At 47.4% G+C, this 25481-nt stretch overlaps 1 protein-coding gene across 1 annotated transcript in view; it reads right to left on the reverse strand.

The window, feature by feature from the left end:
• EXOSC9 (exosome component 9) overlaps positions 1–25481 on the reverse strand; it is a 372997-nt gene that overhangs the window by 123682 nt on the left and 223834 nt on the right. Inside the window, exon 8 of the mRNA XM_086962216.1 lies at positions 17546–17634. Within this exon, the coding sequence (XP_086818342.1) occupies positions 17546–17634 (89 nt within the window). The remainder of the gene's footprint in view (positions 1–17545; positions 17635–25481) is intronic.

Raw genomic sequence — 25481 nt, forward strand, 5'->3', positions numbered from 1 at the left:
GGCAAGGTGGCCTTGACACCAGAATTAGACGTAAAAATGGCCACCTTCCTGGCGAAATTTATGAAGGACCCGCGCAAAGGCATTGACCGCTCCTGGCGGTCATGCCAAGACAAACTGTTGGACGCGGTTGGGCCCGCCACGAAGATCCTCGACATGTCGGAAGAGGCAAAAGCCACAGGCGCTGTTATCTCACCCGAGGTCTTGTCGAAGTGGGCGCAGCGGGTAATCATTTTCTTAGGGAACGCCAATTGCGCCCTGTCAACTGAGCGCAGGAGGTCACTGCTAATCAAGCTAAGCTCAAGGTGGTCTCTTTGGAGAACCGTTCATTAAGGAACTAGGTAAATTTGTGTCCACCTTTACATCGTTGGACAAAGCCCAGTCCAGCATTAAACGTGTTTTTCAGCAACGTTTCTCCCAAGGGGTCGGTCGTGGTAGGGGCCGCTTGACCGGCAGTGGCGGACAGAATGCCAGTAATAAGAGGGCAAGGCTCCGGTAGAGGCCAATATCAAACCTCAGCCAATTTCACCAACTTTTACCCCACGAGAGGGCAACGTTTCAGCGGTCGGGGTTACCGGAAGAATTCTGGATCCAACAATTCCAACGATGAGTGTCATTCCTGCATATCAGGTGCTCATTGGAGGTCGACTGGCGGCCTTTTACGGGGAGTGGGCGTCGCTTACTGCAGACGCTTGGATTTTGCAAACCATACGTGGTTTCCACATAGAGTTTTACGATCGGCCCATCCAGGTGGGATCCCCACGCCCTATAGTTTTTTCCGAGTCTGACGCGCACTTGATAGACGAGGAGGTCTCATAGTTGCTTCGCAAGGGAGCCATTCATCAATCAATGCGGCACCCCTCAGGTTTCCTCAGCAATGTTTTCCTGGTGGACAAGACGGATGCGGGCAACCGTCTGTTGATCAACCTCAAGGAGTTCAACGGATGGTTGGTTTACCGACATTTCAAAATGGAAGGGATTCACCTCCTGAGGGACGTGCTCCTTCCTCGAGATTGGATGGTGCGGCTGGACCTCAAGGACGCTTACCTGGTAGTCCCCATACACCCTCCTCACCGCCGTTTCCTACAGTTTTGCTGGAAAGACAGAGTGTTCGAGTTCACCGCCATTCCATTCGGGCTTTCCTCGGCCCCGTGGTGCTTCACGAAGGTGTTGCATCCGGTGGTGGAATACCTGCGAGGACAGGGTATTCGGATGATGGTCTACTTGGACGACATCCTTCTGTTGGCCCAGTGCCCAGTAACCTCGAACTCTCAACTCCAACAGGCAGTCTCGCTTTTCCAAAAGCTGGGTTTCGTCATCAACAGTTGAAAGTCGGTCCTGGTCCAGTGTCAGAAGTTTACCTTTCTGGGGTTTGTCATAGATTCCGTTGAGGCTTCGCTCAGTCTACCCTCGCGGAAGATGGCCAAGATCCTGCATACGTTACGGCAGACAATTACGAAAGACCGGACTTCTCGGAGGCAGGTGGCCAGGGTGGTGGGACTTCTGTCGTCCTCCATCCAAGCAATTTTCCCAGGGCCGTTGCATTACAGAGCGCTCGACGAAGTGAAGGAGGAAATGTGGTGGCTGTCACACATGGAAGCGTGGAATGGTCGGCGATCTTCGGGTCGGTCCCAGATCTAGTGATAGAGTCCGACGCCAGCAGGTCGGGTTGGGGTGCCCGATGCGGGGACTTCTCCACAGGCGGCGCTTGATCCTCCGAGGAACAGCAGTTGTACATCAACTGTTTGGCGCTTCTGGCGGGGTCTTTCGCAGTACGCTGCTGGACCAAGGATTCAGCGAAGTCCTGTGTGCTCTTAAAGATGGACAATGTCTCGGCAGTTCGATACGTCAACCATCTGGGAGGCCCACGTTCTCGGGCTCTGGCGAAATTAGCGAAAGAGTTCTGGGGCTACTGCCTAACGCATCACATATCAGTGACGACAGAATATTTACCGGGTTAAGCCAATCAGGTGGTGGGTTGGCACTCCAGGTATCTGCGAGATGCCAGTCAGTGGATGTTAGACGTTCCGGTTTTCCAATGGCCGAACGAACGTTGGGGGCCGTTCTCAGTGGATCTGTTTGCGTCTCGGCTGGATCATCAGCTTTAATGTTTTTTCAGTTGGAGGCCTGATCCTCTGGCAGAGGCCACAGACGCCTTTCTACAGGACTGGAGTCGAGAGTCCTTTTGCGTTTCCCTCTTTCTCAATGGTAGTGCGAACGGCGGGCCAGGTTCACAGTCAGGAGGTGGAGATGGTGTTGATTACACCGCTCTGGAGGTCTCCAGTCTGGTTTCCAGTTCTTCTGGAACTTTCTTGGGATTCTCCAATCCTACTCCCCCGGCTTCCTCACCTCCTGCTCAATCCGGATCGGGAGCCGCATCCTCTCATCGTTCAGTGTTCCCTCCGCCTCATGGCATGGAGGCTTTCCGGCGACGCTGGTCGCTCCCGGGCCTTTCGAGGTCAGCTGAGGGCCTGCTGTCCAAAGCCTGGGCAGATAGTACGGCGAAGCGCTACAAACCCACTTGTATTAAGTGGATGCGTTGGTGTCTTCGAAGGGACTTGGATCCCCTGGTCGCAGGAATCGTTCCCATCTTAAACTTTTTAGCCGAATTGGCAACCAAGGGCCTAGCATACAGAACGATTAACGCTATGCGGTCAGCGATTTCAGCGGGCCACCATCCAGTGGAAGGATCACCGGTAGGAGAGCATCCGTTTGTTTGTAGGCTCCTGCAAGGTATTCGTCGCTCGTTGCCTCCGGAGCCTCGGTATTCAGTCCTTTGGGACGTTAATGTGGTTTTGAACCTCTTCTTGTCCTGGCAGCCTAACGCATATTTATCTCCAAAAGAACTTTCAGCTAAGTTGGCTATGCTTTTGTGTCTGGTATCTTGCCAGAGAGTGTCGGATGTCCGTGCTTTGGACGTTTCGGCACAAGTTTTTTACCCTGAGGGGGTTACTTTTACGGTGGAACGCCGCACAAAATCTGCGTCACGGATGTCCGTGCTTCGGACGTTTCGGCACAAGTTTTTTACCCAGAGGGGGTTACTTTTACGGTGGAACACCGCACAAAATCCGTGTCACAAACTATCTTGTACCCGGCCTTTGTGGACGTTCCCAATTTGTGTGTCGTTCAGTGCTTGAAGGCTTACAAGGACATGACTCTAGATATTCGTCCTCCGGGCGAACAACAACTACAAATTGCCTTGCGAAAACCACACAGAGCAGTCTCCTCCCCCACCATTGCCAGGTGGGTGCGATGGAACATGCAAGAAGCAGGCATTGATACTAAGCGTTTCGGAGCTCACTCTGCCAGGGGAGCCATGGCTTCTAAGGCTTTCTCTGTAGGAGCTCGCTTGGAGGATTTAATGCGGGCAGCAGATTGGTCCTCAGATTCCACGTTCAAGAGGTTTTACTTTAAACCAGTGGTGGATCTCGCTCAGTTAGTGGTGAGTAAGCTTTAAACTAGCATAATCTGAAGCCTCCGGTCCTGCCATAGAATCGAAATTTGCCTAGCTAACGTAACGGTAAGTTTCAATTCTATTAAGGACACGGAGGCGAGGATTATCCCACCCAGGAGTTCACCGATTAAGAACCCACCAGTATGGCAGTAAGTAACTAGGTTTACATTTTGTACATGTATCATGCCGGTTTTGGTGCTGTTCCTCTGTTTGCATGACTGTAAGTGGGGTTATTGTACAACGCTTACGCTGTTGTTTTTCTGCTAGGAAATGAAGGTTCCAAACAAGACCAATGAGAAGGGAGCGTAATCTGCGCGAAGAAAGAGGAGGAAGAGTGAAGAGGGACTGAATATCTACCCTTAATGGACATGGTGGAAGGACTACATTACGGACTGTTATAGCGGGCTCATGGGAGTTGTAGTTTTGTCTTTTGACATGAGATGGTTTAATTGAATGTTTCTTTGTTTTTTTCTGCATATAAGCATTTGTTGAAGCTTTTTCTAAGGCTGCTAAATAGAGAAGGAAGAAAAGCATAATCCTCGCCTCCGTGTGCTTTATAGAATTGAAACTTACCGTTACGTTAGCTAGGCAAATTATTATTCTTAGACAGTGTAAGTGCAAGTATGCCATTAAGAGTATATTGTGCTGGGAGTTTGTCAATACGAACTCCACAGTACCACAATAGCTTTACTGAAAACTGGGAAAGTTTGGTATCAAACTTCTCAGCACGTTAAACCACACTGATGCCAGTGTAGGATGTAATGAAGAATGCACACAGAGGGCATCTTAGAGATGCCCCCTAATAAACGACCTAACGAATAAGTTACTTACCTTCGGTAACAATATATCTGTAAGAGACATATATTAGTTATGGATTCCTTACCTTAGAGTTACCCCCAGGCGTCAGACTGGATCCGAATAATTTTTTCTTCAGCAGTACCCCTGCGCATCAGTAGACTCCGCGTTCGCGTTGGGAATGCTGGAATGATGTCGCGGTATCTACTTCGACGACGCCCCTGCATGCAGACATCAGTTCTTTACACTACATTCCACGCCAGAAGCGCAGAGTCATGCAAGACACTGAGCACTGGATTATAAAACTAGGGCCCTGAAAGGGAGTCCCTTACCCTAGAAGTCAGTTCGCAGAACGGGGAGGATGGGTGGGGCGATAAGGAATCCATTACTAATATATGTTTCTTAAAGATATATTGTTAACCAAGGTAAGTAACTTGTGCATCCTAAAGAGACCATTAGTTATGGATTCCTTACCTTAGAATAGATAACCCAGCAATACCAACTCCGGAAGTGGGTCTGCGAACTAAGTCCACACCAGAAAGTCCTGGAGAACTGAATGGGCGAAGAAACCGTCTTTCCGGACTTCGCTGTCCAGGCAGTAATGCTTCGTGAATGTGTGCAAAGAAGTCCACGCGGCTGCCTGGCAGATGTCATGAAAGGGGACTCCACGTCCCAAAACAGAAGCTGATCTCCATAGAATAACATTGGGTTCCCAAAGCTGTTCTGCACCCTGCACCCAGCCGCCCTCATGCTGCTGGTAGTGTACGGTTGGTGCTGCCTTGGACTTTGCCCACCACTCACTTTAACTCCTGGAGATTGGTCCCGTAAGTTGCTTTACTATACCTGTTTCAAAACCTGTTCTTCTTCCATAGGATAACATAGCAAAACTCAGAATATGCACAGTGTCCACTTTTTAAAGTGAAAAAAAAAGATCATATTTAAAAACATAACTACCTGAACGAGTTTTTTTCTGATGCCTAAACATATATAAAGATACTTGCTAGTTTTTAGGTCGAGCCTAGCGCAGCGCGCATGCGCTGTCTGCGAGGCTTCTTGTATCTACTCTGTGTGGGTCTGACTCCGCCCACGCATTGGATTGGGTTTTGCGTGTGTCTTCAGAATCAAAGCCTGCAATTGGCTAAAGGTGGGTGCATGTCCCACCTCTTCTGAAAGGTTCACTCCCACGGCGTAATGGAGTGGGAGCGAGGAGAGGCGCGCAGGGCGGCAGCTGCAGTGCCTCGTTGTCTCCATGTGCCCGCCCCCACCACTCCTCTTTGTGTTCCTGTGCCTTCTTTGCCCGTCCGCATCACACCCCCTTGTTAATTTTTCTACCCTGCCTGACCCCTCAAAGGCACCCAAGCTGTTCAAAGCGAGCCCTCCGGAAAAGAACAGTTACATGCAGGGGGACCTTTAATCACAGAAAGTTGCCTCCAGCCAGAATGAGACGTTGCCTGTGACTCTCCGTGTGCTCAGAGACAGCTTTAAACAGCAGCTGTAGCCCATCACACTTTCCCCACAGCTGAAGCCCCGAGACATGCCACAGCTCGACTGTGTAAATAAAGCTTGTCCTTGTGAAGCGCTGCCGCTCACCTACATTGAGACACACTCCAGGCACCGGAGGAATGTCAGCACTGGGGCGAGTAATGCATTCTGCCTTTGTTTGACACATTTCCAAGAGAAAATTACCGGCCATTAGTTGTTGTTAAGAGTCTGCAAAGGCCTGGAGGTGACTGATACGAAATAGAACTGGAGACAAAATTGTATTTATTAGTTTGTAAGGTGCAATTTCTGTATTTGTTTACATTGAGTATTAGTAAACGGGTCAGCTCTAGCGCACATTTAACCTCTTAGGTGCTGCGCCTATTCCAACGGCCGACGGCACCACTACCTCAGGAGTGCTGCCGTCGGCCGTTGGCCGTTCGAACCTCACCTGCGCAATGGAACGTTCAGCACTGGAGCTGGACGTTCCATAGCTGCTAAGAGGTTAAAAGTATTTTTTATTTATATATGTGACACGAGATGTAACTTCTTAAGAAAATACAGCTTCCATTGTTGCAGATCAAATTTCGGGCAAATTGTAGCTGTCCCTGGCTGGCTTTCGGAGGCCAGATCTGGTGCTCCCCTCTCTCCAACTCCAACCACAAATTTATCATTGCTGCGGTCGACTGCCCAGGCTGACTGGGAAGCCCTTGCAAAATGAAAGGGTCTGTGTTGGCAACCGTAGGAGTAACTGTGGGTGGGGGCGGTGATGCCAGGCCTCAGGAAAGCCAACTAGATAAGTATGGACAGTCAGTGAAACGATGAAGAAGGCTTGGCCCTGGGGAAAGCCTAGCAAAAGAAATTTAAAAAGGGCCTGGAAAAGTGTGTTATCTGATAAGGGTCATGGGTAATTAAGTATAAACTAAATTACCTAACCGTAGGTCAGCAGTCTCTATTCATTAATAGATAAGACTTGACTAACACCTTCCTCGTGCTGGAGCTTCCTTAAAGAAAAACTTCCCAGCCTGCACTGTGCAGTTGCGGCTTTCTTCCCAAAAAACAGATCTGGTCTTGGAACAGCGCAATGCCATCCTTGGCATATTTTCCAGTTTCTCCTTTTCTGTTGAAAAAAGACTTGTTCTTTAAAATGGACACCCTTTTGGAAAGAAAGTGTCTTGCTGAGCGAACAGACTTCCTTTTTCCTTGCAGCGCATAGATGTGGTCATATTTCTGGTCTGAGCACTAACCAGATTCGCATTGCCTAAAGAAAGATGGCCCTCCTTAAAGTATCCACTTACAGTAAATATTAGCAGCTGAGTTCTTGCCCATGGAGCTCCTGAGTCCTCAATTCAAGTATCTGCCTTATCAGCATGCCAGAAAAAAAGAAATTGAATTTTGGCAAATTAATTAATTGTCATGTGCTAGGGATAGTTAAAATGTGTTGCATGAAATTAATTGTGCAGTCATTACCCTGAAGTGTTCACGGCTTCAACTTCAAGCTAAGCTTTGCGGTGTAACTACTGACTTCCATACCACAAAATATAGATGCCAAACTACATTTTTAGGAATCAATTTTTAAGATTTGAAAAGATAAAGGTAGCTTTAAATTTGAGTAGTTCTATCAGACAAAGTACAAAAACGTTGTTACATTCGTGCAGTTTTCTCAGGCGAAGAGAAGGCTGCCCAATCCACTTGATCTCCGGAGCTTCTCTCAACTGACTCCATCTCACTATCAATCGTATTCTCATCCCCTGAACAAAATCTCATCTCTTCATAACTCACTGGTACTCACCCTACCCTCAATAGCTCATACCTGGTCAAGTTTTGCTTTACTGTCCAGAGCATCCCAAACACCTTCTAATTTCCACATTTTATGCAATTTCCTACTCCCATCGTCACTCCATTTGCATCAAACCGGTTTCCCCGGCTCCCCAGTCAGTAGCTATGGCTGCTACAGCACATCCACACCCTTACCACATATCACTGCCAATTGCCCTGTTTGTCAGTCGGGCTCAAGAGGTCACTTCTTTTCTGGAGATGTGGGCCAAGCTCTTCGATACTGCGGGGGCCAAGTGATTGTGGGATGGTAGTGAGGGTGGCGGGACGGGAGGAATACAATAAACCAAAGCACTCTGGTTACTCTGTTCACACCCCCAGCATCCACATACGCTCACAGTTCACATGCATGCAAATATGAAAAGGAGCATTTCGCGCAGCAATAAGAAGCATGCGGAAGAGGCAAGCATTTAGTCATAAATCAGACTGCATAACACAATATATAGCAATTGTACAGCTAATTAATACCTAGCAACACAATACATAGGATAATGTGCTGCATACCTAAACGCTTATACGGTCCCAAAGGTGAGACCTATTGGTTATGCCAATGCTTGTTTAAATTGGTGTGGATCTCCTTAAGCCATGTGCGCCATTTATTGATCATGGTGTGTATTTACAGATATCTTCCAGTCCTCACGATTAAGCCTAAGACTGTTCGGCCACACTACCCGTATTAGAGCACATTGGGAGTGCTAGAGTATGCCCCTGTCCTCTTTTAAAGGAACCCATGGATTCTTGACACGGTATATCAAATTACCTCTATATCACATGAAGAGCCAGCTTCCTACAGTCATCAACATGTTTCCCAAATAGGTTGACTCCATCATACAGAATATACAGTATTTTTGCTTAGACTTTCAGATGGAAAGATATAGATCACAGCTATCACTGTCCCTTAATAAAGCTGTTCCTGCCAGCTGGCAAAATTCTGCATTTAAAACATCCACAGCAGAATCAAAAATGGCAGCTGAAGAGGTTGCACCCTTTTTGACAATAACTTTAGCGATAACCCCCTTATCATCCAGTATGAGGCCAATTAGTAGCGAGATGTCATGCCACATCGGTGATCATAACAGCCTAAAATAGCTAAGACATCTACCGCCTGGATTGATGTTGCCGCCATGGAACCAACTCTACAGCCCAAATTATAAATGCATCTAGCATCCATACACAGAGGTGCACATGAAGGGATGATCGGATACTCCGATCGGTGCTGGACCACAGCCATAACAAAGTCTGGTTTGGGATGGCAGTAAGGCACCAGGGCCGTATCCAGGGCCATGTACTACTTGTCTAAACAGAGCACCACCTGTAGCTGGTGTTTTTATCAATTCTAGGCTTTTTGAACAGACAAAATCCATTATAGGTACGGACTTGACAGCTTTACTGGACTGCTCCTTGAAATCATATAGGAAGCATATTTGCTGCACAAAGGTCAACGGAAGATGCAGTCTAGATGTGAATCTGACTGGATGGGTGATTTGTTGGCTTTCAGCGGTATGAGACAATCACCCCACCCTTCATTGTCCCCCTTGTATTCCTCCAAATCAAAAAACATTGCATCCTAAGAATCCTCAACTCCCATATCCAATGTTGGTGCGACTGTCCTTGGAGACTGGTCCACCAGAGGTGAAGTGGGTGGGGGTGGTGTAGGAGGTGGTAGCAGATTCAGTGGCGGGGCAGACACAGATTGTACAGCAGGCTGCTGAGGGAGCAGTCTTTCAAAGTTGTCCATGCTCTGTTGCAAGGTTGTAAAAAATGTAATAGGCACCTGCAAAACTACTGTCTGAATAGCCACGACAAGATGCACAGGACAGAAGAGGGTAATCAGCTCCGAAGGTTTGTGACGGATATCCACACTTCTGGTAAGCATCCTCATCGTCCAAGTCATCTCCCTCGAACTCCAGGACATTACTGACATGCGTAAGACAATAAGCAATCTCAAACGTCCTGGTTGCAGTGATTCCCTTCCAACTCGGAACCCAGAATTGGGGTGGGAAGGCTTGCAAGCTTGCCGTCATTTGAACTGGCGAAACACTAAGTGGCATGGAAAACATTATCAATGATGGTCACAACATCGATGGTGCTCTCATAGTTAACGGTAGTCTGGTCGTCGATGATGGGATTTCATGGGCGCCGTGCAGTCCTGTCCCAAAGGCGACAATGGAAGTGGTGACGATAATGATGTTTTTCTTTCGCCGTCAACCATGACAAGGAAAACAGAGGGGGAGACTGGAGTTCCGTCAACCCATCAAGGGAACTGGAATTCCACGCTGATTTTTGTGCAAATTGGCATTCGTCCTTTCTGGAGAAATAAGTCTGTTTCTGTGAGGAAGTGGCTGCAGGCGACTTAGAATGCAAGTCCAGCTCACGGAAAACCACGTTTCCATTTTCGCGCTGTCTTTGTGGAAGTGCTTGAGGGAACACTTTCCATGGAATCATCCACAGATGAGGGGAAATCGCCTTAGAAGGAGGGTATTTTTTCTTTCCAGGACATAGAGGGCCAACCTTCTCTCTAACATTCAGACTCTTAGAAGGAAAGGTTATGCAAATGCCACAATGTGTAACCATGTGCACTGGATAAAGACAGCAAAATCATTGCTTCTGTGGATAATTGTGTAGCTTTTCTTCTAACCATAGCTACAGCAGTATTTCATAAGATATGCTTTTTCGCTCGGTCAGTCATGATGACAGTTGGTGGTGACAGAGTAAAGGTCCAGAAAAAGAACAATAGTTACTTACCTGTAAACAGGTGGTTCTCCAGTATTGGTGTCTTTCATAGATTCACATGCCTGAATCATTCCCCGTCGTCGGAGTGGGAGTCCCACAGTATATAAAAAAGTAATAAAATGCCATAATACATATAGCAAATATCAGAAATACCCAACCAGGAAGTAAAGTAGCACCAGCTACAGTTGAAAAAACCCTCACACTTGTGACTATTCTAGTCATTATGTCTTAGTCCAAACTGTAGCCAATCAGGCGACAGCACCCACCAGAATGTTCTCCCCAGAGGCTCAGGCTCTCAGATTTTCTCGCACCGGAGTAGACTCCATAATGCCTGAGTGAGTCTCTGGGGGGAGGCAGGCGGGTTGCATGTGAATCTATGAAAGACACCAATACTGGAGAACCACCTGTTTACAGGTAAGTAACTATTGTCTCCAGTATTAGGGGTGTCTTTCATAGATTCACATGCCTGAATCATAATAGTAAGCAGTACTCCTAGCATAACGCTCGTAGCTGTCAGAGAATCAAATAGATAGATAGATAGATAGATAGATAGATAGATAGATAGATATACATATATATATATATATATTGTACATGTATAACAATTATCATCAACATCTGAAATAACGTCTAAAGAGTATAGAGGAGGAGGTGGAAACAGAGGCTCACCTTATTTAAAAAGATTGCGCAGCACTGCTCTTCCAACCGAAGCATCTGCGTCGTCTGCTGAATCTAGACAGTAGTATCTAGTAAAGGTGTGCCTGCTAGACCAAGTAGCAGCTCTGCAGATCTGTCGAAGAGGCACACCAGCAAAAAGGGCAGTGGAAGAGCTAACCGCCCTTGTAGAATGTGCTCTTGGCAAGGCCTGTAAGGGTCTACCGGCCTGCTGATGACAAAGTCCAATAGTAGAGGAGACCCATCTAGCAATGGTTTGTTTTGAAACTGCACATCCCTGGCGCTGCCGCCCATAAGCCACGAACAGCTGGTCTGTTTTGCGGATGGCAGAGGTTCTTGATAGGTAAAACTTAAGACATCTTCTAATGTCTAATGAATGTAGTGCTCTCTCAGCTGGAGACTGTGGGGTTGGGAAGAATGTCTTTAGGACAACCGGCTCATTCAAATGAAAGTCCAAGGGTACTTTTGGCATGTACGTTGGGTTAGTGCGTAGCACCACTGAGTCCGTGGTGAATTGGATGAAAGGCGCTTTAGAAGTAAATGCCTGAATATCGCTAACCCTTCTAGCAGATGTTAAGGCTCGTAACAATGATACTTTCCATGTCAAAAATTTCAGGTCCACCTTATGGATCGGCTCGAAAGGGTGACGCATGAGCTGAGTTAGTACGACATTCAGATGCCATGCAGGAGGAGGTTTACGTACAGGCGGAAACATACGAAACAATCCTTTGAAAAATTGTTGTATGATCCGCACAGAAAACAAAGAATTTGATCCATCTTGACGAAATCTAGAAATGGCAGCCAGGAAGACTTTAAGAGTAGAATGTGCCAAACCCAATCTGGCCAAATGCAAAAAGAAAGGAAGGATTTGCTCCGGTTTGGCATGAATGGGATGCAGACCATTGGATTGGCACCATGCACAGAAACGCCTCCACTTAAACTTGTAGGTTTTGATCGTGGATGGAGCTCTTGCCTTCGCCAGTACCTCCTGACAGTCTTGTGGAATATTTAAATTGACAAATTCCATGTGTTGAGGAGCCAAGCTGACAATTTCAGCGAGTTCGGGTCCGGATGGTACACTTTGCCCTGCTGGGTGGAGAGAAGATTCGAATGCGTGGAAGTTGGATAGGGTTGCATTACGAGAGAAGGAGTAGCTCAGTGAACCAGTATTGCCGGGGCCATCGTGGAGCAATTAGTATCAACCGGCATGGCTGCTTCTTCATCTTCCTGATGACTTTCGGGATCAGAGGTATCGGTGGAAAAGCGTATGCGAATATTTGAATCCAATTCAGCGAAAGGGCATCCCCGCACGAGTCCTTGTGGGGAACCCAGCTTGCAAAGTATGGGCATTTCCGGTTCTGGTATGTCGCAAACAAGTCCAGATCCGGATGCCCCCACAGCTGAAAGATGCGGTTGAGAGATGGTAGATGTAGTTCCCACTCGTGAGTGCAGCCCGTGGACCTGCTGAGAGAGTCCGCTAACACATTTGCGATTCCCGGAACATGGACCGCTGACAGATGGATATTGTGAGTCAGGGCCCAACTCCAAATCTCTTGTGCTTGTTGTGACAACCGGGCTGATCTTGTGCCTCCCTGCTTGTTTAGATAATGCATGCAGGTGGTGTTGTCTGTTCGAATTAAAACTGTGGCGCCTTCCAGAGTCGCTTGAAAGGACTTCAGGGCCAGAAATATTGCGTGCAATTCTAGCCTGTTTTTGTGCCATTTCATTTGGGTCTGGTTCCATTTCCCGCTGACCGTCATGCCTTGGAGGTGAGCGCCCCAGCCTGTCATTGAAGCGTCCGTCGTTACTATGAACCTGGGCACTTCCGTGAGGAACGAGCATCCCACTTGTATGTTGGATCGTTGAGTCCACCATAGGATTGCTTCTCGCATTCGAGGCGTAGTTTGGATGATATCCTCGAAGGACCCCGACACTTGAATCCACTGGCGACTGAGCTCCTCTTGCAAGTGTCGCATCCGAAGACGACAGTTGGGGGTGAGAAGAATGCAGGAAGAAATCATCCCGATGAAGGATTTGAACATGCGCACTGAAACGCACCTTTTTAATAACAGTGCCGCAGCTAACCGTTGAATCTTTTCCTGTCTTTCTCTTGAGATGAATACTTGGGCGAGCTTGGTGTCCAGCGTCGCTCCCAAGAAAGTCTTTCTTGTTGCTGGCGTGAGGTGTGACTTTTCGAAGTTTACTGAGAAACCCAGGCTTTGCATCAGTGACAGAGTTGTTTGGATGTGATCTTGTGCCATGTCGAAAGAACTGGCCTTGATAAGGCAATCGTCCAGATATGGATATATCTGTATCGATTGCAACCGAAGGTGGGCAGCCACCGGGGCCAGTATCTTCGTAAACACTCTGGGGGCTGAACGCAGTCCAAATGGAAGAACTTTGAACTGGAAGTCCCTGCCAGCCACTCTGAAACTCAGAAACTTCCGATGCCTGGGAAAAATCGGTACGTGGAAGTATGCATCCTGAAGGTCGAGCGTTGCCATGTACTCTCCTGCCGAAAGAAATTGGAGGATTTCTTGAAGTGTTAGCATCCTGAATGACAGCTTTTTTAGGAATTTGTTTAGGGCACGCAGGTCGAGGATGGGACGCCATTCCCCTGACTTCTTGCGAATAAGGAAAAATCTTGAGTAGAAGCCTTTTCCTTTCTGATGATGAGGTACTCTTTCTATTGCTCCCTTCCGAATCATGGTGTTGATTTGGGTGAAAAGCTCCTTGAGGTGCGCTGGAGGCGGTCCTTTTGGGGGGCAATTTGGGGGAGTTTTTACGAATTCCAAAATGTGACCTCTGGCTACCACATCCAGAACCCATTTGTCTGTGGTAATTGTGGACCAATTCAAGTAATTTTGGGATATTTTTCCACCAATTTGGTTCGGGTTGGTACAAAGTGGTGGCAGGATGCGTACCTCATTTCTTACTGTCTCTTCCTCGATAATTAGATTTTCCTCGAGGTTGAGAGTAATTTCCTCTCCTTTGCCCATATGTCTGCTGCCTATATGGCTGGAATCTTTGGTTTCCTTGGGCGGAAGAATAGGAGCGCTGCTGGTTATAACTTCCTCTATTAGAGAAATTCCCTCTTCCTTTTGCTCCACGAAAGGAAGACTTCCTGTATTGCAGAGTACCCAGCGAACGTGCTGTCTCTGTATCTTTTTTGATGGCTTCCAGAGCATCATCAACATGTTTTCCAAATAAGTACTCTCCATCAAATGCCATGTCTATAATCCTTGTTTGGACCTCTTGCCGAAAGGATGTTGCCTTCAACCATCCTTGCCTCCTGAGAACAGCTGCACCCGCTGTCGAAATCCCGTTGCAGCAACGTCCACTGCAGCATCAATTATTTCAGAGGAGACACACTCTCCTTCCTGAAGGATCTTTTTTGCCTCAGTTCGATCTGGCTCGGGAAGTTTGTCCATATACGGCGAGATGTCCGACCACATCTGCCTGTCGTATCTCCCTAATATGGCTAGGGAGTTTGCGGCCCTGATGGTCGTTGCTGCAATAGTAGAAACCTTTTTACCGATAGAATCCAAGCGTCTTCCATCCTTGTCTGGTGGAACAGAGACTTGAGATGTCGGATTAGAAGACCTCTTCTGCGCTGCCTGCGCTAACACAGAGTCCGCTTTAGCTTGTCCGACAAGGCACGCCGGAGAAGAATTCGGCGCCCTATATTTCTTATCTACTCTCGGAAGCACTGCCGGTAAAGAATTTGGCTTTGACATGATCTTTAGGCCCTCTTTCCAGATGAATTCTATAATCGGAATGGTCCAACTCTGTTTCTGTGGTGTAGACTTGAAATCATACAAGAAGCAGTCTTCTTGCTTTGATTCCATGGTTATCATGAATCTCTTTGTTGCCCTATCCATGATCTTGTGGAATGAGGCAATGTCCACGGGTGGTGACTCAGATGTAGTAGGTTCTGCCGGAGAGGGCGTGTTTGCATTATAATCCTCATACTCCGACGATTCTGAAACATTGTCCAGTTCTCCTTCTTCTTGCTCCTCATGTTCTGAGAATTCTTCCTCTCCTGTCTGAGGCGCTGTAACGTGCGCCGCAGATAATGTTGGACGTTCTTCCTCCAACGTCACAGAAACCACTGGTTGCGACTGCTTAGCCAGCGGAGTCGCTGTCTTAGGTCTTGGTGTAGAAACCTGAGATTCCCCTGACTCTGAAGGTGGGAATCGTCTGTAATAGTCACTGAGCTTATACTGCAGATTGCGAAACAAATCGTCAGGCATCTGCATGCCAGGAGCAGGCCTATCTGCATGTGACGTAGGCTCAGTTTCATCCATCTCTTCCTCTATATCCTCTTGAACTTTAATTCGGAGGTCAGATGGACTTCTAGCTGCTCCAAAATTTTCATCCTCATAGGATCCTTCCTCATCGAAATCCAAAAGTTTGTCTGGCAATACTGGCGTAGAAGAAATCGTCTCAGTAGTTGCTCTTTTCCTCAACAGCGTAGCTGTAGTTGCAGGCGATGGCAAAGGAATCCCTGATGTATGCGCTGACCAAACTTGCAAGGCAGTGCAGCTTGACAGAGGCGGCGTCGATGGTACCTCAGTTTGCTGTTGAAACTGTTGTCTCGTCGACGGTATCGTCGTCGACGGGGTCGTCGTCGAGGGTAGCTTCGTCGACGTGGTCTTCGTCGTCGACGAGGATCTTTTCGTCGACGAGGTCGTCGACGGTAACACCGTCGACGGGGACGCCGTCGAGGCCGTCAACGGTGGCTTCGTCGACGTGGACTTAGTCGTGGACGAGGGTTTAACCGTCGACGGTAACGCCGTCGATGTCGAGGACTTCGTCGACGGCAGCATCTTCATCGTCGACGGGGATCCAACCGTCGACATCAAAATCGTAGACGAGGAACTCGTCGACGGTACTTTAGCCGTCGTCGACGGGACAATTGTCGACGACGAGATAGGCCTGATCTGAACATGAACCAGAGTAGGTGATGAAGCCGAAGACATGACAAGAGTAGGCTTCGGAGAGGAGAAAGTCATAGTGCAGGTGGTAGACGTGGCCACATGGGAGGAAACACAGTCCTTTTTTGACGTTGAAATTGTCAAAGGTGGCAACTGAGAAGGAACAGATTTTGAAGATTTCTTGGGAACTGAAGATTTCCCAGACTTCTTAGAGGGCGTACTATCACCTTTAGCAGGTGGGAGAGTCTTACTCGAAGTACTAGGCCCAGGAGCATCCTGAGAGGATTGGGCCTTCTTAGTCACCTTAGCCCTTGGAGATGAAACCTCAGTTTTCGCCTTCCTCTTAGTAGAAATAAATGAAGACCCAGAGGCAAAGCTTCCTACCTCAGATAAAGGGTCCTCTTTGTCCTTGAGTCGGTCTAGCCACAATAGTCGTCGTCCTTCTCTATCCCTGATGGTCTTAGGGGGGAAGGTCCGGCAGATCTTGCACTCCTTTGCCTTATGGTCAGGATAAAGGCAATATAAACATTTCTTGTGGGGATCTTCCTTGAAAAGTCTTTGCTTCCCACAAGAATCACAGGCCCTGAAAAGGAATTTTGAAGAAGACATCTGAAAAGATGAAGAAACTAACTGTGTAGAAGAAAAAACTGAGCAGAGCTCAGGGAGACTCCCTTCACACGACGTGCGGTAGAAAATCTGAGAGCCTGAGCCTCTGGGGAGAACATTCTGGTGGGTGCTGTCGCCTGATTGGCTGCAGTTTGGACTTAGACATAATGACTAGAATAGTCACGAGTGTGAGGGTTTTTTCTACTGGAGCTGGTGCTACTTTACTTCCTGGTTGGGTATTTCTGATATTTGCTATATGTATTATGGCATTTTATTACTTTTTTATATACCGTGGGACTCCCACTCTGACGACGGGGAATGATTCAGCATGTGAATCTATGAAAGACACCCCTAATACTGGAGAAATGTAAATTCCTAGAACGCTACCCCCAAAAAGTCATTGTACAGTGAACGCTGAAGATAAGGCTGGCCAAATTGCAGGGCAGACCAGAAAGCATCAAGATAAGGCCAGTAAAAGCTCTTAGGGACACCAACAGAAGAGCTTAGCACCTCATTGGTTGATATTTGGGTGTCTTTAAATGAGGTGAATGTGTTACAAAACAAAGATGAGGCTTATTGCCATTTCAACACTTAACTGCTATTTAAAGTTCCCTCGAAATCCCAGCCCGATGACTGGGAATGGTTCAATAATGAATAAACTATTCTCACAGTTCTCTTTGTGACACTGATGAAGGTCTGCAATCATAAGGGAAATTAAGGAAGCCAGTCTGTTCAGGGAAGGAGGTAAAGTGATTGGTAAGATTATCAAGTGAATAAATGAACTGGGCAATTCAAGGTAACCATGAAGATTAGTAAAATCTTTTAATCAGCCCCTTTTTTGAGACATTATATTACTTTAGTCGAGGAGATAGGACTTTGCTAAGTATCGCACATTTTATTACAAATGCTTTACAGAGGAAACAACCTTGGGTTATCCTTGTTTAAAACAACAACGACAGACTTGGCAGCTTTCAGAACAGAAACACCTGCAACCCGTGATGGCTATGCGCTTCAATGCTTTAAGTCAACATACCTAGCTTTTTTGTCGTTCTCAAGAGACTTCATGATCAGTTCTGTGATTTCGGCCACCTTCACACTGGCTATTTTACTACATCTCAGAATCTGCATTGAAATAACACAAGTGAAAATGGCATGTCAGCTAAATTAGCAGTTTTCAGCACAAATATTTATCATTCGCAAATGCACAGAGCCAACATACTGTCTGGGGAATTTACCATTGGTGGGAGGAGGGAAATCTTTTTAACATCTTTGCAGAATTAACATGAAAGGTACAGAAGATCTGAATACCAATTAAATATGTTATTAGCTAGGACAGTCACTGATTTAGGCATTCAGCTTTCAACCAAATTGCGCACTGCAAGGGAATGTGAAGTGATATATGGTGTGGTTGTGAGATCTCACTGTGTAATACACTACCAACCCTTCTTAGGGCTAGTCAGGCTTTATTTGGCAAAGCTTAGCTCAGTCTTAGGTAGCTGGGGCGGAAAGCAGTCAGACTTGACCAGAGGAAACAATTAAAAGCATTTGAAAATCACCAAATCAATAGAAAAAGGAAATATGAGACAAGGAATACAACACCATTTTATAAAAATATCATGTATATTTATGAATTTACGGACCCCAAAATGAAAAAGATCTGCCAGAGGGTTTCGGAGATATAGACTTTTTAAAGAAACAATAAATCAAGATGTTTCACTCACCCGCTAACAAGTACTGGGACATGTAACAAATTTGACACGTAGAAACCTTTTCAGCAAAACGTTACTGCAAGGATGAATGTGGTTATTTGGAAGCACCTTGGGTGATAAACTACGGCGGGGAGCCAGTCAAGGGAACCACCAAGGTCAGAGGAAACAATTACCTTCACAAGAAAAGTAGTCTCTAGTCCAATTCCAAAATTAAAGGTCAATCACAATTGACTATTATGGAGTGGTCTCAATGCAATGGTTACAGAATGCTCAAGATACCCAAGGATGATGAAGATTCTGTGCGGTAGACGGGGTCTTCCTGGGGGTACTCCTTGGTCAACGGTACAGGTGGGGTGAATTTAGCCACAGGGGTTGACGTCTCTCAAAGTCCTCTTTGATCCAGCTAAAGTCCAGTCGCCATTGCACTACTGGTGGCCGGGTACAACAAAATCAGCGGTTCCCTTCTTCTTGTGGTAACTTTCCATCTGAGCAACCAAACTGCACTCAGACGACTCACTCGGGCCCAGCAGACTTGGGTACAACTTTTAGGCATTGAGTCTCGGTCTCCCAGTCTGCGATGCGAAGAGGAGCGACGTCCAGTGATCTGGGCTATTAACATGGCCAGGCAAGCTTCCACAGATTTTGTAACCAGAGTCCTATCTTCGCTAGCCTAAGGAGCTCTCTTTGCCTGTTCAAAGGTCAGTAGGGTAGTGCTTCTCCCGACCAAGCGAGATGGGAGTTCTGGGGGCCAGGGGTTCCCTTAGAGAAGAACGCAGTCACTAGCCAATGGGCTACTTGGTTCCCTCCTGCCAGATGACAACTTCATTGGAAGTGTGGTATCTTGCTATCCCAGAATGCAGAGTTCTACCCACACTCAAAAAGGCAGAGCACCTCTGGGGTGGTACTAAAAGTAAGCTACATGACAATGGAAAAATTGGTTTGGCAACTGTTTTCCCTCTCTGTCCCTGCTGCCATCCTGTCACCCTACACAACAGGGCAGCTCCCTCCATGTGTGCTTGCCAGTAGCCTTAAAAAGCGGATTCCTCTTTGAAGCTCGCCTTTCGAGCTCACACCCTGTGTGGCTTCTTGCTTAGGAGAGGTAACACATCTTACACAGGGAGGCTCCTATTATGTCCTTTTTTCTGGGCGTCGTTCACACGTGTCCCCAGGGCGACAGAAGACTGTCTGGAATGACAGTACCTGAGTGCAACCGTAAACGGGCACTAGAAACCTTGGGCACTGAAACTAGCAAATTGCTAAAGTTGCCACCTTGGGCAACCCAAGTAGCAAATGACATACATTTCAATTTTTCATCAGATTCGATTTAAGCATTACATTGGAGTTAATGCATAGATTTTTTTATACTTTGAAGTACTAACTTTAGTAGTCCTATTCAGAAATTAGCATAGCTGAGTTGTCAGCATGTAACCCTGTACTTGCCAATGAAGCTACCAGACATTGACAGTAAAAATGACACATGTCCTACTCTTTAATGTGCTGCACCTTGCCTTAGGATTAGATAGGCCTGCTGTAGTGGTGACTTATACATATAAAAATAAAAGAGGTTTTGGCTTCGCACTTGCTTTAAATGGCAAAGTTGAGATCACATTTGTAACCTGCTCTGCCAGTCTGCCGTGCAGGCTGGGAGATACGTTTTACCTTTGTCACACTCAGAGTGACACAACAAGAGCTGTAGCCCCTGGATTACAAGCCCTAGGTACTTCTGGTACCATATACTAGAGGCCTACAAGTTCATTAAGAGTAAGCCAACTGTGTGTGGCCAATTAACCTTATACTTTTGAGGTTCAGAGCACATGCAGAGTCCTCATCAGCAGGGATCAGGGCATTTCCAAACCCATACACCACTGGCTAGTTGTCAAAATAGGGGCAAAAAGTCCGGTTGAACCTGCAAATAGCCTGTTTTCTTACAGCACTTATTATTGGTCTCTGCTTTTGACAAGAAAATTGAATATAGAGAAACGGTAACATGCAAGAAATTGTAGTTTAATCCAAAAGAAACAAGTTAATTAGCTGTGTAGGAAGCTGGTTCTGTATACACTCTACCAAAGTGAGGTATAGTGTGCACAGAGTCCATTGGAACCCCAAAGTTAGGCAGAGGTAAAAGTTAGATAGAACCTTACTCCCTATTTGTGGTAGTGTGTTCGAGCAGAAAGGCAGTATCAGAGGGCAATGTTAAGCATTTGTTGTACACACACAGTCAGCATATGAATTCACACACTCAAAGACTGAACTTCAGACCAATTGTTTTTGTATAAAAATATTATTTTAGTTGATACATCAAATTACACTGGGTTTATAATTAAAATACATAGATTACAGTGCAGAAATTAATCACAACTTGACCTGAGTCTTAGGGCTGCCCTTAAAAAATTAAGAGTGTACAAAACAGTATCTCTAGAAAGTTGTAAAAAGATAAAAGCTGGTCTAACCCTCCGTATGACGTGGAGACGTTAGTCCCGATCGTCCGTTACTCTGCATACAGTACACACTTCCGGATGTGGGGTGTCGTGTGTAAGGACAAATACACTTTTTGCTGAATTTACAGACAGGTATATTTTAGCGGATGTTCGACTGAATAATCGAGTCGTTGACAGCCTTCGTTTGAGGACGCTTGAACACCATATGATACCAAAATTTTGAGACTTGTGTAAAGCTCATCGTCGTTATCAGAAGTAGCTTAATGCAACAGCAGTTATCTCAAAGGGACATAGTCATCTGTCCACGGTTTGCTCTTAACTATCTGTCCGGAGTACGAGTAATACATTTTTATGATACTCTTGCCGGTTTTTAATTGTTTAATGGGATGGTACTATCAATTATCCTGAGGAAGGTGTCGGCTACAAATTGACTGCCCACCGAAACGCGTTGATACAAGAAAGGGAGAACTACCTTGAGTCAAGTTGGGGGACAACAAACCTGATATAAGCTGTATATCTAAGAATCAGGACTGATCTCCATTTTTAGCTTTGTAGCTCTCTCCTAATGCTTAGGAATTATCATTCCTTTACTCTTTCTGTCCCAAGGATTGTTTTTAATTATTTTGTTTTCTATATTATGTACATTGTTGATGCATTTTCATATGTATTTTTGCACTGATTGATGTTTATGAGCTTAAACTGGTCTTAACTCACTTTTTTTAACAAACTGTATGGTTTTATCACACCTATAGATATATATTTTTCTCACATTTCGTATAATTTTGCATATCCCGGTGCTTGTGGTTTGTGCAAGGATGGTCTTTTGTATGGATGCTTCCTGAGCTGTGTGTATGGCAAGGTTGGAAATTGCCAAAGGGGCATTTCATTGTTCGACATTTGTCATTTGGTACCCTGCTCCTTTGGGTTATTGGGTCCCTCTCTTTTATTAGAGACTAACCCTCCTGAAACCAGCCTTTTTCAGAATAGGGATAATAAACAATTTTCTGGGAAGATCATAAAAACTGCAGAACATTAAAAAGTGCATCATGTCCTGAGGAGACTCTCCGTCGCAGCCAAAGGGCATGAGACACTTACCTCTGTGGGAGCCACGCGGTTGAGCCAAGAGAGGAAGTGTGGAAAACATCAAGCCGAAACCTCGTCAATAAAAAATGATCGTATATGCTTTTGAGCCCTACAAGATATGGTTGTGTGGTTGGCACCGTTTTTAATATAATGTGCCTATGCACACTGGCCTTGCACAGCTCTACTACTTCGCTTTCGCAACGGCTCCTTCATGAAAAACACTCTTTGGCCCATGCATAGTCCCTCTTACATATAGTCTCAAAAGGCCTACTCTTATGTACTGAAGCCATCAAATACGCGAAAGATGGTCAAACGAAAAACAGTCCTTTAAGATGTGTTTACTAAGTGTGTTTTCATGTTTGGCCCAAATCCGGAGCCATAATGCCAGGGGACGAAAAGCCAATTCATCTGAGAGGAAAGGCATCCCAAGTTCTTCATGCACAACGTACGAAGAAATACTTTGCGGCACAAAAAGGGCCAGTCGCAGGAAAGAGTGTTCGGCGAATTGCAGGACCCTGACCACACTATGACCCCCAGATCTTGCTACCGTAACTGGCCTTTGAAATACATTTTGCTTAGTAAATCTTCAAGAGTGCCCCTATTGGTTTCCCTCCCACCCTGGTGGCAAAGTTAAAAACAGCTGCAGAAGATTTCACTAGTTCCCCTTTCTTCCGAGTAAGCAAGGGGGACCAGCTCAAGGAGACATCAAACAAAACCCCCAAATGGGAAAATACGTTAGTCTTGGGTATTGGTGATGATCCTGGCTTAAAGGTAAACTGCTTTGCTGTACGAGGTCCCACCTGCATAATAAACAATTTTGAGTGATTAACCGTCAGGTCCAGGTCCTCCATAACGTGAGTAAAAGAACGCAATAAAAGTTGTAGGCCCCTCGTTGTCCTCGCCATGAGGACCGCGTCATCCGCATATAGGAGGACTGGAAGACTGTGCTTACCTACCTGGGGATAATCTACTTTGTGGCCAAATGGGCCTTCTCTAGAGAGTTAATATAGAAGTTAAAAAGGAAGGGTGCTAGTATGCAACCCTGATGCACCCCTCTCAATGTTTATTTGCCAGGTCACTTTCGAGTCTTTTGTATAGCGAACAGCCACCCTTGAGTTTCGATGAAGGTCCTTGAGAATTAAGATAATGTTACTATCAATGCCAATTGTATACATCAACTGCCATAGCTTAGATCTATTGACACAATTGAATGCATGGGATAGGTCCATGAAGGCTAGGTATATTGTGCTGGAACACACCACAGTATACTTAGTCAAAACCATGTACAGATTTAAATATTGTTCCACGGTGGAATGGCCTGGGCGGAAGCCATATTGAATGTCACTTAAAAAGTTATTGTCATCGGCCCAAGATAAAAGTCTACCCAGAACAATGCGACCCACCACCTTTACCACTGAGTCCAGAAGAGAAATGGGCCTGTAGCAAAGGGTACTGTCCGAGTCTCACTTTTTAGGTTTCGCCTGGCGTAGCACTGCGCAGCAGTGCACGCGCAGGCGAATTCGTATGTTTCTCAGTACGGGGCTTTGTCCCGCCTCTCTCTTCCATTGGCTAGCTCCATAAATGGAGGCTAGCCATTGGAAGAGAGATCTGTCCGTAATTCACAGAGCAGATTCATGGGCGTTCCGGCGATTTTTTCGCTCTCCGCCCCTTTGCGAACGTCATTGCGGCGGTGGGCGGATGTTTTTTTTTTTCAAGGTTTATTTTGGTCATTTCGCCAAAGATGGCGCCCGGGCAGTAGCTTCGTATTCGAACAGCTACCGACTGATCCCGCAACTGGGGTTCTGCACTTTCATCGTTTTTGTCCATTTTTGATTTTGTTAATTCTAGTTTTAAACGCCCTCAACTCTGCAATTTACTTTACTCTCCTCTCTCCGGGTGGTAGTTATCCACTGCCTTGGAGGATTAAGGGGGCGCGGCCTCTTGCAGGCTGGCGGGTGGGCCGAGCGGCAGGGCACTCACCTCAACCCTTCCAGTTGTGGGGTCCATGGGCCCTGGAGGTATCCCCCTGCTCAGGGCCCTCGTTGAATCGGCTGTGCTCTGTTCCATGATAGCCACCCACACCCTGGTTCCAGCGAATCCTCGGTCTGCGGGGGGTGTGGGCTTGGGTATGCCATTGGCTCCATGCTAACGCTGCGTGTACCTGGCGGGGCCACCGAAGGCTGCGCACCTCGGCCCCCTCCACTCGTAGGCTCCGTGGTGTCAAGGATCCACTTGCCCAGTTGTGGCACTGTGGGCGTCTGCATCACATTGCGCAAAACTCACATAAGCCACCACTTGTGGCAGTCCCTAGGCCAACTGGCCTCGCATGGGCTCAAATGCCCTTAGTCCAAATGTCAGGCAGGCTGCGCAGGTAGCCAAGAACTCAAGCCTAAACGTGGCAACTGCCCACGAAGTCCTGGGCAGCTGTAAAGAGATGTGGCCACACGGTGGAGCCTCGCAGGCTCTGGCCAAAAGAGATGCCCCCTAGAGCCTCTCTGGGCTCTCAAGACAAAGATACAGCCTCCCTAGGCGGTGGGGTTCCTCACGGGGGACCGGGGAACACTTGGGGCGCCTTGAGCCTCTCCTGGACTCTCAATGTACATGTGGCGCTTCTGAGCCTCTCTGGGCTCTCGAAACCAAACAACTGTGGCCCCTCGCTGGAGCCACTTAGGCTCTGAACGACTCAATGCCCCAACACGTGGGAGCGGCCCACTGAGCGCACGGGCCGCTCTGTCTCGGTGCCCTCGACTGGCACTTCACAAATCATCTGCTCCCTCATGGAGCGCGAACAGCCATGCCCCCATGCCGTTGGAGCAGCCCTCTATCAAGCGGGGCTGCTCTGAGGGTTGCACCGGCGTGGTGCCTCCACTTCGCTCCCCCCGGCGAGCTGTACTCACCGGCTCTCTGGGCGGGAGCTTCTCTCAGGACGTGGCAGCTCTTCTCCTGCGGGGCTTCCCGGGACTCCTGGGAGGCCCGCACTGCTGTTGGCGGCCTCAGCCGCCATCTTCTCTTCACCCCGGCCTCCTCCTCACCCGGCAGCTCTTGGGCCATTCTGAGCGCGGCTCAAAAGACAAGTCCCTCGTGACGCCGCACTTCTTCTCTGCGCTAGGCCAATCCTAGCGCGGCTCACTGGGCGAGCCTCTTGCGGCGGGCCAATCGCAACGCGGCCCCTGCAGACGAGCCTCCCGCAGCGGCCCAATTGCAGCGCGGCCCCATCAGTCTCGCCAGCGGACCCCGGGGCTGATGGCAGTGAATTTCCAGCGGCAAACACGGCGTAGGCTCCCTCGGATTTAAAAATAACAAAGCGAGGTAGGCACTCGCTAAATTATTCAATAAACGGGGTGGCACCCGTCCACTCGGCACACAAAGGGCAGGAGCGCTTCCCACACGGGATAACCACAGCGCTCTGCCAGAAATCAGGATAAAGCGCCCACGAGGCGCTGGGGAGCCCAGAAATCACGAAAAACACCCTAGAAAGGACCCCAACAGCAAGGAGGGTCCCAGCCGCTGCAGGGCATTACAGGACAAGACTTCTAGGGCAAGTGAAGTCTCCCAGCCATCCTCAGGGCAGGCAGAAAGGGCCCCCAGGGAGAAGTCCTCCAGCAGTCCATCAGGTATCCAGGGGCTGGGCAGGGCCCAGGGAGGCAAGCCTTCCCCCGAGCCCAAGCAGCAGCACGCCCCTGGCAGGATTCAAGTCAGAAAACAAGAACATTTGGTAAGGGGACACCGCACCTTTTTA

Source organism: Lissotriton vulgaris, chromosome 3_1 (assembly GCF_964263255.1).
Source record: "Lissotriton vulgaris chromosome 3_1, aLisVul1.2, whole genome shotgun sequence".
Lineage (NCBI taxonomy): Eukaryota > Metazoa > Chordata > Amphibia > Caudata > Salamandridae > Lissotriton > Lissotriton vulgaris.